Source organism: Lepidochelys kempii, chromosome 1 (assembly GCF_965140265.1).
Source record: "Lepidochelys kempii isolate rLepKem1 chromosome 1, rLepKem1.hap2, whole genome shotgun sequence".
NCBI lineage: Eukaryota > Metazoa > Chordata > Testudines > Cheloniidae > Lepidochelys > Lepidochelys kempii.
The window spans coordinates 224,085,339-224,102,177 of NC_133256.1; the positions used below are offsets into that span (position 1 = coordinate 224,085,339).

Here is a 16,839-nt window from a genome sequence, read left to right on the forward strand (position 1 = left end):
TACAAGAAGGATGTGGAGAAATTTTAAAGAGTCCAGCGAAGGACAGCAAAAATGATTAGGGGTCTGGAACACATGACTTATGAGGAGAGGCTGAGGAAACTGGGATTGTTTAGTCTACGGAAGAGAAAAATGAGGGGGGATTTGATAGCTGCTTTTAACTACCTGAAAGGTGGATCCAAAGAGGATGGATCTACACTATTCTCAGGGATAGCAGATGACAGGACAAGGAGTAATGGTCTCAAGTTGCAGTGGGGGAGACTTAGGTTGGATATTACGAAAAGCTTTTTCACTAGGAGGGTGGTGAAACACTGGAATGCATTACCTAGGGAGGTGGTGGAATCCCCTTCCTTAGAAGTTTTTAAGGTCAGGCTTGACAAAGCCCTGGCTGGGATGATTTAGTTGGGATTGGTCCTGCTCTGGGCTGGGGGTTGGACTAGATGACCTCCTGAGGTCCCTTCCAACCCTGATATTCTATGATTCTATGATTCTGTTATCCTATTCTAGGTTATCCTCCCAGCCATGGTCAGTATTAGTTTATTATACATCTTAGAATTAATAATTTTTCTACCCACAGTAAGTATTCTGAAGAAAGGGCACTACTGGAGAAGCCCTCCTTTCTATGCCATGCTAGCCATTTTATGGGGACTGTTCAGGTAGCAGTTAAAAGATAGCCTGGCCCTTTTTCAAAATATTAGAGGTAACTTTTGACCAGTATTCTCTCTCCCAGTAAGACAGGTTCTCAGACCCAAGATAGCATCTGAGCTACGGCTGAACACGGACATTTGCTGTTTTGCCTACGGTCACTTCAGCACTGGTATTGGAGTTGTTGCACATTAAAAGGATGTAGCTAAGTAGAAAGTCCAGTGGTTAGGGCAGCACACCAGCCTAGGACTTGGAAGACCTGGGTTAAAGTCTCTGCATGAGCTCAGGCAAATCACTAAGGGTATGTCTACACAGCACCTAGACACCTGTGGCTGGCCCATGCCAGCTGACCCAGCTCCGGCTGTGGGGCTGTTTCAGTGGTGGGTAGGCTTCCAGGACCCTCCCACCTCACAGAGACCTAGAGCCTGGGTTCCAAGACAAGTCCAGAGGGTCTACACAGCAACGAAACAGCCCCACAGCCTGAGCCCGAGGCAGCTGGCACAGGCAGTTGTCTAGTTGCTGTGTCGACATACCCTTAGTCAAGCTGTTCCCCGTCTGTGAAAAGGGGTTAATAACACTTCCCTACCCACCAGGGTGTTGTGATAATAAATACATGAAAAGATGGTGAGGTGCTCTGTTACTATGGTAATGGTGGCCGTATACGTACCTCATATAGAAAACAGGTTAACACTCTGTATCAAAGGTGCCTAGGTACAATCAAAGTCTATTCTTTTCTATCCATTAGAACTATACTAACTCATCTTGAACAAGGAGGCTTGTGCAAGGTCTAGGATAGTGCCCTAGACTGCTTATCCAAATACTGTGGGTGCTGCTGAATCAGCAAAATGCCCCTTCCGTCAACTGACCGCATAACATCTGTGATGCTCAGTTTCTCTCTCTTGCCTCAGCTCAGCAGGGATGAGGCACAAGGTTCCCATGGCTGGGATTCAAAATAGGAATTGAGTATAAAGGATAAAATAAAGGGGGACAAAAGTGCTCTCGTTAACTTTTCACCATGGCAGGTCTGCCCAAAGGTCTCTGCAAATGGAGCAGTTGCTACTGAACAAGGCTGCTCAATTACCTCTTGCCACACATGGCCAGATGGTGAAAGCAGCAAATTCAGTGCCCGGCTCTGAAAGCACCAGTCAGGACACAACTGTATACTCCAGTTGAGAAGCTGCAAGACAGCTAGTGGATGATCACGGGGCTAATATTAAAGGGAGCATAACTGTGCATCAGTTCACTGCACACAGACTTTGGGGGGGAGGGGAGTGCGGGGGAAAAGTAGCTAAAGGGAAAAAGAGCTACAACAAATACAATCTCCTCCATTTCTCAGACAGGTCATTTTCCACTCCAGCTTTTGTCTTCCCATTTATCATGTACATAAGAGGACTAACACTGAAGAGTTCAGGAACACATTTCAAATTAATAGCAATTGGAACTCAAAGGCCTTTGGAAAGGCATACTTCAACCCAGATATGGCTCCTGGAAGGGAACAATGCCTCTTCCTCAAAACCAGACAACTTCTGCTTTTTCAAAGGCTAGGCTGGAATTCCCCTTCCATGTATTCCCTGAAGGGTTTATTTTCACTCCCTTTCTTGAACCTGAAGAAGTACACCAATAAAACTAGCCTCCTTCTAGTCCATTGCCTAATAGACTACACTTCTTAAAATATTCAGAGCTCAGAGCTCTTGCTAGTTACAAATAATGAGAGACCAAGAGGGCAGGCAGATGCTTGCTTGGGACCAAGATGGAGAGTTAAGTGTTGAGTAACAGTTTTAGTGAGATTACTCCTATGAGACCTCTGGACAAGCTTTTTAGTGTGTGGAATTTTCTCTTTTCTTCCCCCAAAAAGCTCATTCAGGACTGCATGAGCCATTATCTGAAATTTGGCTCCAGGTTGCAAGACGAATTCTGTAACTCACTTGCTGCTGATTAGTCTCAGTGCTGATGGGACCAACTGGTGGTTAAAGTAGACCAAACAGGAGAGGAAGTTCTCCGTGTTCCCACCAAGGAGGAGGGTGAGCTGTAGGGGAGCTCGGCTCTGCCAAGCCACTGACAGAAAGGGCAGCTCGCTGCCCGCTGTATCAGAGAAGGGGGAACGGTGCACCTCCTTCCCTTAGCCTCTGGAGCCTCCAAAGGGACAATTCCCTCCTAGGTGCTTCTGGAATCCTCTGCACACTTCCTCCTGTTTCTCCCATGCGTACCTGATGGACACATCTCAAGTTAGATTCCCCTGCATCTCCGAGGATAATGGCGCACATATGCTTGTACTAGCTCTTCGCTGAGTGCACTGCAAGACTTGGATGGTGAAAGTCCTTTCAGCTCCCAGACTTTTCAAATCGGGCCTGGATCAAGGAGTCAAATTACCCATGCATTTGAGAAGGTGAACCCTGACAGCGCTAATACAGTGCAACATACAACATGTAACTCAGGCCATGTGCCATTAAATGTTTGAAAGTGGGTAACCCTCTCTCCTGTCAGGCCCCTCCCACGCTTCTCCCTGGATCCTCTCCCAAAGTCTCCATTTGCTGAAGTGGGTTGATGGTGACACAACCACCTGTGTAGTCAAATGAGAAAAATATTGCTATACCTTTGATCAGTCTTTCCTGAGTTCATAAGCACCCATCCCTGGGAGCTAGTACCCCAGCTGTCATCCCAGGACTAGAGAAAACAACTAGGGTCAAGCCCCTGCATGCCCTTCTTCCCTCCAGTAATAGCTAGCAGTCTCCCGTGGGGCTTAGATATCAGCTGTTTTCCTGGAGGAGATGAGGAGCAGCTTGAATTGTTAGTTGCTTCCCTGGAGGGGAGGAGCCTGCTGCTATTAAATGACTCTACCATTGGCCTCCATCATGGCTCCGACAAATGTGCGCCACCCTCACCCCACACAGCATCTCCTGCTTCCCAATCCCCATCATCCACTCACCCACCCCCAATCCCTTGACAGTCCCCAAAGCCCTGGCTTCCTCACACAGAATGAGGCATTGGCAGCCACGTAAGCGAAGTAAAACTCAGCATTCAGCCCTGTGTGGGTTGAATCCCCTATCATGAAACAGGCTGGAGAGAACATGCTGCAGCATTTTCCTACCCGAATCAGAGAGAATAAAAAGGATCACTTCCTTTGCGGGGAGGATTCCTGGCACAGATCTCGAATAAAATTCCTAAAAATCAGGAAGGGTTTCTCCATAATACCTCTCTGATACTGTGCAACTTCTACTGGAGGCTCTCAAAGCAATTTACATATTTTAATGACATGAGGCTCACAACACTCATGTGAGTAATCTAGGCCTCCCTTACGTTGTCATCTTTTTACAGGAAGAAAAAGGCATGTGGCTTACAGATAATGGGCTAAAAGTAGCCCAGGGTATAACTCCACTGATTAGAGAATTTGGCATAGTTCCAGGGTTGCCAATTTATAGATTTCATCATGAATCTCATGATATCTAGTGCTTTTCCTAGAGCCCCAGATCCTGGAGTCATGTGATTAAAGAAGAATTTCAGCTTACACTTTTTTAATGGAAGTTTCCAGCACTCAGTTGCAGAGAACAGCTTCAAATTGTGACCCTGGTGCACTTGAAGATTTCAGAAACCAGAAAGCAAATAAAAATAACCTACGTTTACTATTTTTTTAAATCATGATTTTTAAGCAAGGCTCTTTATTTTTGAAGCCTGACTTACGACTTTTGAATGCTTGGGGTTGGTTTTATTGTAGTCCTGTAATATGGTTTGGTATCCTGTCCACACATAATACCTATCTATGTTACAATCCTGTCAGTACAGTGCAGTATTTTAACATGGCAATCCAAAACAGTAAGATGATAGGAGTTATGCCCCATTTAGCCAACGAATGCAGATTGGGCCAAATCAAGTTTCAGCTGAGTTTGGAAACTGTCCTTATTGAAAATCCTATATAATTTAATATAGATAAAATAATTTGTGTTCCATAGGAAGTATTCTTAAAACCTACAGTATTTAGTAGACAATGAGATTCTTTATATATCCATCTATAGCAGTAACATTTTTATTAAATTTTAGTAGAATGGTCCAAACATCTACGTATGGAAAATGATACCTTCTGAAGAAGTCCTATAGAAAAGTTATGTTCTAGCCTGGGTGCCATCCTAGGCTAGAATTTTATTTTATTTTTTAAGTACTCTGGGCCAGATTTTCAAAAAAGCCCATCTCCAATTTAGGTACCTAAGTGGCCAGATTTCCAAAAGGGCTGTGCACATCAGGTGTCAATGCCTTTTGAAAATCTGGCAATAGGTATCACAGTGAGAGCTGCTGACAATTTTTGAAAATACAGCCACTTATTTAGGTGCTTATAGGGTAGCTGAACAATTGTGAAAAAAACTCATCACCCCAATTGCCGGCACTGAGCACTTGGAAATCTGGCCCTGAGCTCTGTAGAAAATCTGGCCTAGGGTGGCTTCATGTTAATTAGCCAAATGAATTGGTTTAGAAATTTGAGCTGGACACACCTCTTCTTAGCATACGCTACAACTTTCTCTCTTTACTCTTACCTCCTCCTTCCTTTACTCCGGTTGTTAATCTCATCCAACTGCTGCTTCTTGCCATAGCCTAGACTGTGAGCAATTTGGGGTAGGGATTGTCTTCTCACTGTCTGTCTGCACAGCACCTAGCAAAATGCATCCTGATTGGTGCCCATGGGCATTATTGCAATACAAATAAGGAGTGTTTCCAACCTCTGCTTCTGGCCCAGGGTAGGTGCAGCCTAAAGCAAGCAATGTCTTGTAGGACCCCAGGAAAAAAAAAATGGAGAGAGAAAACCAAATAATTTGGCTGAGGGAAAGGCGAATTAGAACTCTGGAAAACCCTAGAGAAAAGCTACACTCACTAAATCCAACTACAAGATCCACTAAATAAACACCACAAGTCAACGGTGTGACAATCGGAAAGTATTTAAGCAGGGCCATTCTAATGCCTACTAGGTACAGGCGACCTCTCGAAGGCACACATGGTGGCACTCATCACAGCATTCCTTGCGGCTTTATCCCATTTAAAGGGCCACCTACCTGCTTCTCATGTATAAATCTTCAATATGACAAACATGTGATACCATTGTGAGCATCTCTGTTTCTCCCTCTTGCCCCTGATTTGACACATTTTCCTTACCATGGTAATACTTTCAACTGAGTAGCAAAGGAACAAAGCAGCAAAGGGATGTGACAAGGAATAATCTTTGGAAAATCATGTTTCTGAAGAAACAGCTATAGCTGTAGTACCCCAGGCAAATTGCCCCTTGGAGTACCATTATATTAGAAACATGCAATGTAGTTGTAGCCGTGTTGGTCCCAGGATATTAGAGAGATAAGGTGGGTGAGGTTATCTCTTTTATTGGACCAACTTCGAGCTACGTTAGCTCAAAAGCTCATCTGTCTCACCAACAGAAGTTGGTCCAATAAAAGAGATTACCTCACCCACCTTGTCTATTATATTAGAAAAGCAGTAATAGCTACAGGTTGAAATGCAACATCCATTATAAGCCCCTGTCCTATGATTGCTCATAACTTTCTCAAACAGATTCCATTAAGTCCGAAGTTTTCCATGGTGGTCTCCACCCAGGGGTGACATTTCTGGAAAAATTTCAGTAAAATCTATTCAACTTTACTGAGCTCTGCATGTGATTACAGAAGGATGGGAGGAAAGGGAATTTAATTTCTTGCAAACATCACAATCATTTTAAGAGGTCTAGGACATTGTAAAATCAAGTGGAGAAGAGACACTCCCTAGAGGCCACATGAGGGAGAGGAATGGACACAAATCAGAGAGCTTCTTTGCCACTGGTTGTGTCTCAGTAAACAATCTGCCCTTACATGATGTATTGTAAATGGTATTTAGTTAAGTCTCAAAACATCTCCATGGAAGTGGGTATTATCCCCATTTCATGGAGGGGGGAAATGGAGGCACAGAGATGTCAAGGTCAACACTTCCAGAAGTGATCACTAATTTTGAATGGCTTAATTTTTGGGTACCCAGCTGGAGAAATAAATCTCAAATACCCCAAAACTGAGGCACCCAAAATCAGTGGCTACTTTTCTTTTTACTTGGGCACTGATGGCACCTCAATCTCTCCTGTTCTCTGCCTGTGGCATACAACAGTTTTGTTTTCTGAGGCCTGAAATGCTTTAGTTTAACCCAAGTTTTGCGCTCAATACTGGGGTAATTAACATCCTGTATTATACAGGAGGTCAGACTAGATGATCTAGTGGTCCCTTCTGGCCTTAAACTATTAACAAAATGGATTTTTAACCTCCTAGGAACCAGATTCTCAGCTAGGCAGAGTTGGCTCAGCTCTTCATCGAAATAGGCAGAGTGCCATGCAGTTTAGGTGAGTTTTTCATAGAAGACCATAGAAAACTGAAGCTCTCTTCAGTATAGGCATTAAAGAACCCCTAGTGCATTTTGTAAGAGATGGAGTTTACCGCAGTGTAACTGTAGATTTCATCTCTACTTATCACCATTCTTATTACCTATGCATTGTTTGGCTGCCTCCCACCTCCCAGAAGGCTTTGAGACACACGGTGCTATATAAATGTAAATTACCATTACAGTGACTTCTATGTAATTGGGATGGCTATTTGATTGTGTTGCCTCCCAGGAAACTCACTTAACCTATAAGGATATATAGTGAATAGTAACAACCAATGCATAATTGGGACAGTATTAGCAAAGTTTTGATTCATGAGGATTAATTTTGCTAGTGCTAATTAGTTAAGCGATTAATCGGGTGTTAAATATCTTTGCATTTCTAAAGTCTGGTCTCTTGTGGTTTGATCCTACATCCACTGATCTTAATGGGAGTTTTCTGATTGGCATCAAGGTGAGAACAATCAGCCCATTAATAAAGAAGTTTTCCAGTACAAATTAAGGGGTATATCTTCCCCAAGTAATGAGTCAGCTTTGGTTAAGGGTGGCAGGATTCTGCTGGCATCAACCTGAATAGTTCCAGGGTATGAAATTTACCAGGTTCCTCATCACACCAGGGAGAAAAAAATGGAAATTCCCTCAAAAAAAAAAAAAAAAAAAAAGCAATGATGAAATAGAAGTAAAGCACTGAAAAAGATATCTGGAAAAGCAAAGCTCAGGTAGACAGCTCAGCCTTTACGCTGGTCCCTTGTACTTAAAATTTAAAACATAGTCTCTCCTCTTATCATTATAAATTAGCTTCAGACCTAAAACAAGCATCTCCCAGGTGCAGCTCCACACCTATGAGGATCTGTATTGACATAAATGGGACTTCATTCAGGCATGAGAGCCATGTACAGTTCATTCCAGGATCAGGGCCTATATCAACCAACACATTATACAACAGGGATCGGCAACCTTTGGCACGTGTCAGGGAAATTCACTGGCGGGCTGGGCCGGTTTGTTTACCTGCAGCATCCGCAGGTTCATCCGATCGCAGCTCCCACTGGCTGCAGTTCGCCGTTCCAGGCCAATGGGGGCTGCGGGAAGTGGCGCGGGCTGAGGGATGTTCTGGCCATTTTGTGCTGTTGAAAAGTTGTCAACCCTAGCCCTCTCCCACACTCCAAACCCCTCATCCCTAGCCCCACTCCAGAGCCTGCACCCCCAGTCAGAGCCCTCACCCCCTCCTACACCCCACCCCCCCGCCCCAGCCTGGTGAAAGTGAGTGAGGGTGGGAGAGAGCGAGTGATGGGGGGCAGGGAATGGAGCAAGCAGGGGAGGGGCCTTGGAGAAGGGGCAGGGCCTTGGGGCAGAGATGTTCAGTTTTGTGCAATTAGAAAGTTGGCAACCCTAGTCACACTTGTAGGTACCAGATGCTTTGGGAGGAGTGATAGCTCAGTGGTTTGAGAATTGGCCTGCTAAACTCAGGGTTGTGAGTTCAATCCCTGAGGGGGCCATTTAGGGATCTGGGGCAAAAATTGGGGATTGGTCCTGCTTTGAGCAAGGGGTTGGACTAGATGATCTTCTGAGGTCCCTTCCAACCCTGATATTCTATGACATTCCAAAGTCTTGTTAAAAAGGGATGAAAAACAGTTTTGTGGATAAAGTAGGCAGAATCTCCAACCAAAGTGTTCAAAAATTAAGTCAGACTCCCAAAAATTATTAGATTGGCTTAAAATTCAGGATAGTTTATTTTTTAAATATATACATTAAATAAATAAATAAATAATACATTCTGGATTCTATTTACCTTCTGCTTTTTGATTCTTTCTGGTGCGCTCAGGTCATGTTTTTAGGATCTCATCCATAAACAGGAGAGCCTGAAACTTTCATTTAAAAAAAAAAAAAAGCTGATTCTCACAGAATCAAATAATTCCAGGAGCTAGGAATTTAAGTAAAACACAAGATATCACTAGATTCACAGTACAATTGCAAGAATTGGCAGCCCTACAAAAGAGGCTGCTCAGACATTTGATTTCTATTCCTGGCTCTGCAACAGATTTATGGTGTGGCCTTCCACAAGACACTTCTAATTTCAATACACCTCAGTTTCCCTATCTGCAGTAATACCTACCTACCTTAGGGACCAGGGGGTTGCAAGGGTTAACTTATTAATATACATAGAGAGTTTCAAACTCTATATATAGGAAATGTAAAGGCAAAGTATTTTTACTAAAAATATGTGTTAGCTCAGAACACCTGGGAGTTAAGGTTGTCTCAGTTAAAGACAAGTATGTTTGTAAGGAAGAAATTCTGTAGTTTTAAATTAATGAATGTACAAGATCAGCAAGTTGAATCTTTCTCATTTGTCTTTTTAGATTGATTCACAGTGAGTGACTAAGCACATTGGGCCATCTCAAGAGTTCAGAAGCTGAGATCATCTCAAATTTGAGATCATTGCAAGCTTTAGGCCAGTGGTTCCCAAAGCCGGTCTGCCGCTTGTTCAGGGTAAGCCCCTGGCACGCCGGACCAGTTTGTTTACCTGCCACGTCCGCAGGTTCGGCCAATCGCGGCTCCGACTGACCGCGGTTCACCGCTCCAGGCCAATGGCCTGCACCACTTCCCGCAGCCCCCATTGGCCTGGAGCGGCGAACCGCGGCCAGTGGGAGCCGCGATCGGCCAAACCTGCGGACGCGGCAGGTAAACAAACCGGTCCGGCACACCAGGGGCTTTCCCTGAACAAGCGGCAGACCGGCTTTGGGAACCACTGCTTTAGGCCACTCAGTGTTAAACATTCATAACTTTAAAGGCCACTTAATCTTTAAAATCATAATCAAGGCAAGTCTGAATACTATGTGTTCTGTACTGTATCTTAATTATACTTTGCTCAAAGCACCTTACAAAGAAAAATACCATTATCCTCATTTTACAGAGGGGTAAGCTGAGGCACAGGGCGGTGGAGTGACTTTCCCAAGGTTCCAGTAGTGAAGTCAGGTGAAGAAACACAGATCTCCTGATTCCCAGTCTTGATGTATAAATTGCAAATTTAAAATGATACAGAGAGACCAGATTTTTAAAGCAAAAACACAATAAACATGAAGGGTTCAACCTTAACTCTGTGTTTCCTGACTCCTGAAATCTTACTTTCTCAATGACATTGCTGACTTAGGCCCAGATCCTGCAAACTCTTATGTACATGCTCAGCTTGATTGCCTTCCTACTCAGTCCGATGTTAATGGGACTACTCAATGTAGCATATTAAGCAAGCATTTGCAGGATCAGGGCCTTAGCATTCATTTTTTTTCCCCTCACAGAGAATGAATTTTTATAAATACACACTCACACACACACTTGCAGCAAACCAAAAATGTATCAATATATAAGTATACACGTACACCCCCAAATAGCCATTTGACAGAGATATTACTGTGAATTTGTATTGATTGAGAGCAGACAAGCATACACTGGAAACCAGAACTTCATCCCCAGAAGTCCTTCCTAAATCTTCTTATAGTGCTTTTCTGGTGAGGTAAGATGTCTCAGCTACAAACAAAGCACTTTCCTTCACTCCCTTCATTCTGGCTGTCCATGGTTCACCACACTAGTTGCTGTGGAATTTATTGCACGCTGACTTGCTCCTTGTTGCGGGACGGAAAAGCCCTTACAAAATACTTATATCTATAAACAACACTGCTTCCAGTTCATAGGTTCCTAATGAAATACCTTTGCCAGGCAGACAATTCAACATTGAAACATTTGCTGTTTACAGCAGCAAGGTACAAGACAGTGTTGCGGCAGACATGTAATACAAAGTAATGCTTGATTATATGTTCCTGAGTAAAAACTCCACACTGCAACCTGGCATGGGGCTATAGTGAAATAATGGATCACACTGGAATGGTTACACCATCATTTAGAGATGTTCTTTTGATTCCAGTTACTGACCTACAATTAACTTTGAATCTATTCTGAATGAAACAAATGTCCCAAAGACAGTGACAGGAAACAATCAAACGAAGAGAAAAATTACCCAGACTGGTTTGACTTTTAAAGGGATATCATCTATTTGACATTCACATTTCTGTTTGAAAAGTTACTCTTCGGTACTTAAGAGGAACAACTAAAAAGTATTATAGCTGAGAAGTCAGACAAAAAAAATCTTCTTTTCCCTTCATTTTGTTTACTGTGTGCATGTGACAGCACTGTGTGTATAGTTGGACTTCGGGCTTCCCCTCTAGAGTAACCAGTTTCTCTCTTGCTAATGAGATCCTCGTCAGGGTCAATGCGAGAGCAGAAAAACACTCATAAAAATCTTAAGGGTCTTTTTAAAAAAATCAGGCCATGGTATTTAAAGAGGCTTTTAAAAATTAGTCAGTTTTAAAAAAAAATCAATTTGATGACATCCCTTTAAGCATAACAAAACACTTCCATATTTTCACTATTAGTAGGAAGGAGTAGGAAATACACAAGTAATATGTGGGGGACCCCTTATAAGATCGCTCCATAATGTTTTGTGTTAAATATTGTGGGGGACCAAGTGGGCTGTATCGTAAATCAAGGAGACATTTGTCCCTGACTTATGTGGGAGCATGACCAAGCCTCATTTATTTGCAAGATGCCCCATTTCTAACACAAAGTAATGAGCTACTGAGCAGCACTATTGTTTTTGGTATAGTAGCTTGTGATCTCATCTCCGGCAAGCATATATAATGTTTTTATGGGATTTGTTAGAAAAAATCAATGAGTTAGTTAGTAGTACAGATTTTCCCTGTATCAAAATGTTTTGCCATACAATTAAAACACACAATACCCTATTATCTAGTTCGCCTATCCATGTTATGAAAAGTCAAATAAACTACATTCTTTATGCCACAGGACTTCAAAGGACACTGTGATGAAATTAGTGTACTCAGAAAGAGAAATTAGCCCAGGAGTTTTCAAATTCTAGTTATATTGCACAGAATACAAGACTATAATCAGAAATGTGCAAACATACAGGACAAAAAGGGTTCTATAGTTTTCAGTAGGATAAATAACTTTTTATTGCTGGCAGTTCTGCCTTTAAAATGCTATGGCAATAGTTTCTTTCTACCCATAGACTATCATAAAATGTTTCTGAAGGGTAACAGTTATCAACACATTCCTATCCAGCTTGTGAGTGAAATAAAATGATTCCTTAAGAAAAAAGGTTATTAAACCATAAATGGGGGGAGAGGTAATTAAACAGATATCATTATCTATATGGATCCGCTGGATAGGAAAGTTCTGGACAAGAGATGAAACTTTATTTTTTCCACTCTCAGCTTTATACTGCCGCCACTTAAAATGGGAAACTTCACCATGGAGCATGTTCAATGGGCCAAGTCACAAAGAAACCCACTCCTCAGGCTCCTCACAAGGCAAAGAGTGTGCGGCACTCTGCTCTCACAACACTGCCCTACATGTTCATAGATGAGAGCCACAAATAAATTGATTCAAAAACAGCACCAGCCCACCGCTTGTGGAAATACAAATACTGCATCCCTTCCACCCCAGCAAACTTCCTACAAACTTTAGAGCAGCAACAACAAAACCCAGGATCTCCAAACTGGAAGGGGCCAGGTGCCAGGTATTAATTTAAACCATCCACCAGCAACGAAAATCACGCCTCCAACACTGAACTACTTCTACACTGGGTTTGTGTGTTTTTCTCCACTGTAGTCATAAATACAGAAAGGCATCCCTGACTGCCAAAGTGCAGTGCTAGTCCCCCCACCCCCCTTTGTGCCGTGGAAATCAAGATAGTTTGAGACTTGCTTATAGTTGTCAAGATGCCGTGCACGCCTGGCGAAATAAATAAATAAATAACCCCTCACCGATCATCTTTGAAAATAAATAAATAAATACCAATGATGATTTTAAAAAGCAGATACATTTTGTACACTGTGAAGGTGCCATATGTAGGGCGTTTGCATATCAAACACTACTGAAAGCGCAACGCGTTCAAATTTGTGGTAAGTTATTATAGTCTAAGAAAACAGGTCTTTCCTGATCAGGCTAAACGATCATTTTCATAAAGCAAATGTTTCTATTTACATTTCTGCGGGAGACCTTTCTTTTTCCCCTCTCTCCCTCCCTCCTAAAAGCACAAAAAGTTCACATTCACTCTTCGTGTTCATGGACAAATAGACATCAGGTTTAACCAGTAATCACTGAGTATTTACTGCCAAAACTCAACCAACAAACAAACAAAACAAGCTGGACTTTCCCGGCTCGCTCATGACAAGGATTTCATTGTATATTTAAAGAAGAAGAAAAGGAAATAGATAGCAAGGTTAAAACTAAAAGGTAACGCACAACAGCAAAAACAAGCTGCATCTTTTCCCCCAAACCCCGTTCACGCACCCCTCCCGAAAGAGAGATCAGTTAGAAATATAATGCCGACAATCTTCCACGCTGCAAACATTGCCTGGATCTAGGCAGGTTTCAAAATGGGAAAATGGGTTTTTACCTTGATGCAACACTGAGCAGGAGCCTCAGACATGTCTCACAGAAAGGGGGGGGAAGGAGAGAGAGAGATCAGGAAGTTCTCCGTTTTTTTCCACTTTCCTTTCCTCTCCCTAACCCAGAAATCCTTCACAGACAGACGTAATCATTTAAGGAGAAGTTACTCCAACCATCTTTCCAAATAACCCCAAAGATCCTGCAGATCTGCCCCTAGGAGAGGCAGCCTGCATAGTTTTGTTGTGATGTTTGGTTGCTGGGTTTTTTTTATCCTTTGAAGGAAGGGGTGAATATGTTTGATTTAATTTGCCGGTGTTATGCTTTGAGATCTGAAGGGTGAGGCTGGTTTTCTCGCTCTCTCCCCCTCTCCGTGAATGTTTTCCTTCCTGGAAGAGAGAAACTGAAAGACAGAACTGAGAGAAAGCTCTTTGCTCATTGATCTTGAGAGTTTCAGGGCTGAAACTGACGTGAATTCCCAGCACTGAGCTCTGCCTCTTAAAGGAACCCTGCCACCAGGAAATAAAAGCTCATGTTACCGTCAGGCAACAGGGAAATAAATGCAGGGCATGGTAGGGGGAGAAAGAGAAGGGGAATCTGCTGACACAAAAGGGTGTCCAAATTGATGGTGAAACTAGAGAAGGGAGGGGGAGTTTAATAGTTATGTTCTCAAACCTGGTGCAGACAAAACAAACAAACCAGGAAACAAGAAAATGGGATAATAGAAGAAGGAAAGAAACAGATTGTTTTTATTGACAGCTCATTGCTCGAAGATCTGTTAAAATTTAAACGCAGAAACATCTGCGTGGAAATATTACCTCGATCTTTGCTCCAATAACGTCAGAATTGCGAATAACCCTCCTCAACCCCCTCAAAAATTACACACCATTAACAATGGTAACGTGTGTGTAAGGGGAGGGGAGAGCTAAAGAAGAAAATGGAACACAACGTGAGGATCAAAATGATTTGAGGAAATAAAACAATAGGCTTTGTTCTGCTTGCCGAACGTTGCCTCTTTAAGAAAATCTACCAGGAAATGGGAGCTCGAGTTACAAACTGCACACAGGGAAATCTGGGCAGAGAGGTACACACAGGAGACAAAAGCATGAAGGGGCAGTGAAAAGACAGAGGGGATAAGACGAGAAAAGAATCCTTTAGCCAAAGAGCCAGAGGGGTAAAGAAGAGGGGGGATTATGCAGTAAATCAGAGGTGGAAAAGTTCGTTACCAGAGAATATGTATTTAGCATAAAAAAAGAATGGATAGTAACACTTCCCCTTCCCAAAGGAGATAACTAAACTGCCTTTGGCATGGGTTAGGTTTCAGGGCTGTTCATTTTAAACAATCCGCCGCTGGCTTAGAAGTGAGTCTTTAAATGAAGCGTAAAGGCAATACAAGATGTTAAAATAAATGGTTTCCATTTGATTGCAAAATCAAAGATTAAGAGAACAGGGAGGAGGGGAAGGGTTTAGTTTTGTCCTCAACTCACCAGGGCTAGTCTGATAGTTAAAGCCCTATGCCCAGCCCATTGGGAAAATGGGGGTCTGGTATCTCAGGCAAGGATTTTTTTGTCCTTGTCGTTTACTTTTTATTGTTTTTTAATCTGCATTGGCAGGGAAATGTGTTAGATTAGGGACTGCGTCTCTTCCATTCTATATGTTATTAACTGGCCATACATCTATAAAAGTAGGTTATATTGCATTGTATCTGACTTCCTTGGGCTATAACTCTATCTACATCATGACAGGTTTCAGAGTAGCAGCCTGTTAGTCTGTATTTGCAAAAAGAAAAGGAGTACTTGTGGCACCTTAGAGACTAACCGATTTATTTGAGCATAAGCTTTCGTGCGCTACAGCTCACTTCATCGGATGCATAAAGTGGAAAATACAGTTGTTGTATGTACATACTGTCTGTCTGTCCAGCTATTTATCTAGTGCAGTATTGCCCACTCCTGATATTGCGGTAGTTTTCTTAAAGGACCAGGTCCTGGAGTCATATAATTGCATAAGAGTCTCAGCTTTCATTTTTAGGTTGCAAGTCCTCATGCGTTTCAAGGAAAGAATGGCCCTTACAGGCTCACAAACCAGATATAAGGGCAAGTAAAGAGAACCCAACATTTTTAAATCGCATGATTTTTAAGCAAATGCCAACATGGGGGGGGGGGTTGATTCCTTATTTTTGAATGTTTGGTGTTGGACATGGGGCTACCACCGTGTCCCTTTGAAGACTATTTCATGGTCTAACAGGTCGCATGGCAAGGAAGATATTTGGGCTACATTTTCATTTGTCGTTTCACCCAATTACTCCTAGTTGTATCGATGTATTGTACTGATTGTCCTAAACCGTTTCTCTCCCTCCTGGATATTGGCGCCTTTCAAGTCCTTGTACCCAAATATCACATCCTTTCTTAGGGCTTGTCTGATGGTACAGTGGCGCAGCTGCGTTGCTGGAGTGCTTCAGTGAAGACACGACCTGTGCTGACTGCCGGGGTTCTCCCATCAGTGTAGATAATCCACCACCCCGAGAGGCAGTAGCTATGCTGATGAGAGAATTCCCCCATTGACCTAGCACTGTCTCCACCAGAGGTTAGGTCGGTTTAACTGCGCCGCTCAGGCGTGTGGATTTTTCACACCCTTGACTGACGTAGTTATATTGACCTAATTTCCTAGTGTAGACCAGGCTATAGCCAGTGGAGTTAGTTCTTTTCCTCTTTCGTTCTTTCCCTCAGGCTAATAAACTTCTAGAAAGTAAAACTTTAGGGAAAGTTAAAATAAGTTGCCAGCTATCAAAAGTATTTGACTGTAGCAAAGGGGGTAATATATGGGGTACCTTTGGAGATTTAAAAAAAACAAACACAGGAAAAGAGTGGTAGTAAGCAAGCAGTTAATTAGTAAGTAAGGAGGAGAAAACATGCTATCAACAGCAGTGCTGGTTACATTTAAGGGCAGGACTTGCCTGAGAAACTATTACAAAGGCATCATCAGATATTTAGAACCAAGCCATAAATCCCCCGCCCCTAAGGTGCTGCAAGTGCCCATGATATAGATAAATGTTTGTAAAGGGAAAATGAGGTGCAGTAAATGTGCGGGTGAGCATTCCTATGAAAATTGTGTAAAAGGGGTGGAGGTCAAGTGTAGTAACTGTGGTGGCACACAGGCTGTACTGTGGCAAAAGAGACAAGCTAAAGAGATACAAAAGACAAAAAATGTTATTAACATCTTCTGAGAAAGCTGTAACTAGGAAAAAGAAGAGAAAATCAGTACAGGAAAAGGGGAACTGCAGATGCAGCCTCATTCTATAAAAAATATTGCAGAAGGAACAGGTGATAAAATATTAACAGAGAAAAAAGA

General features: G+C 42.6%; 1 protein-coding gene across 3 annotated transcripts in view; it reads right to left on the reverse strand.

The window, feature by feature from the left end:
- Nucleotides 1–13,968, reverse strand: part of ETV6 (ETS variant transcription factor 6) — a 165,145-nt gene extending 151,177 nt beyond the window's left edge. For 2 of the 3 annotated variants that reach the window (XM_073315678.1, XM_073315667.1), the window contains exon 1: nt 13,502–13,967. In XM_073315678.1, the coding sequence (XP_073171779.1) occupies nt 13,502–13,534 (33 nt within the window). In that variant the 5' untranslated portion in view covers nt 13,535–13,967. Of the gene's footprint in view, nt 1–13,501 lie in introns of all 3 variants that reach the window. The other variant, XM_073315686.1, reaches the window with a different exon arrangement.
- Nucleotides 13,969–16,839: the final 2,871 nt, after the last annotated feature.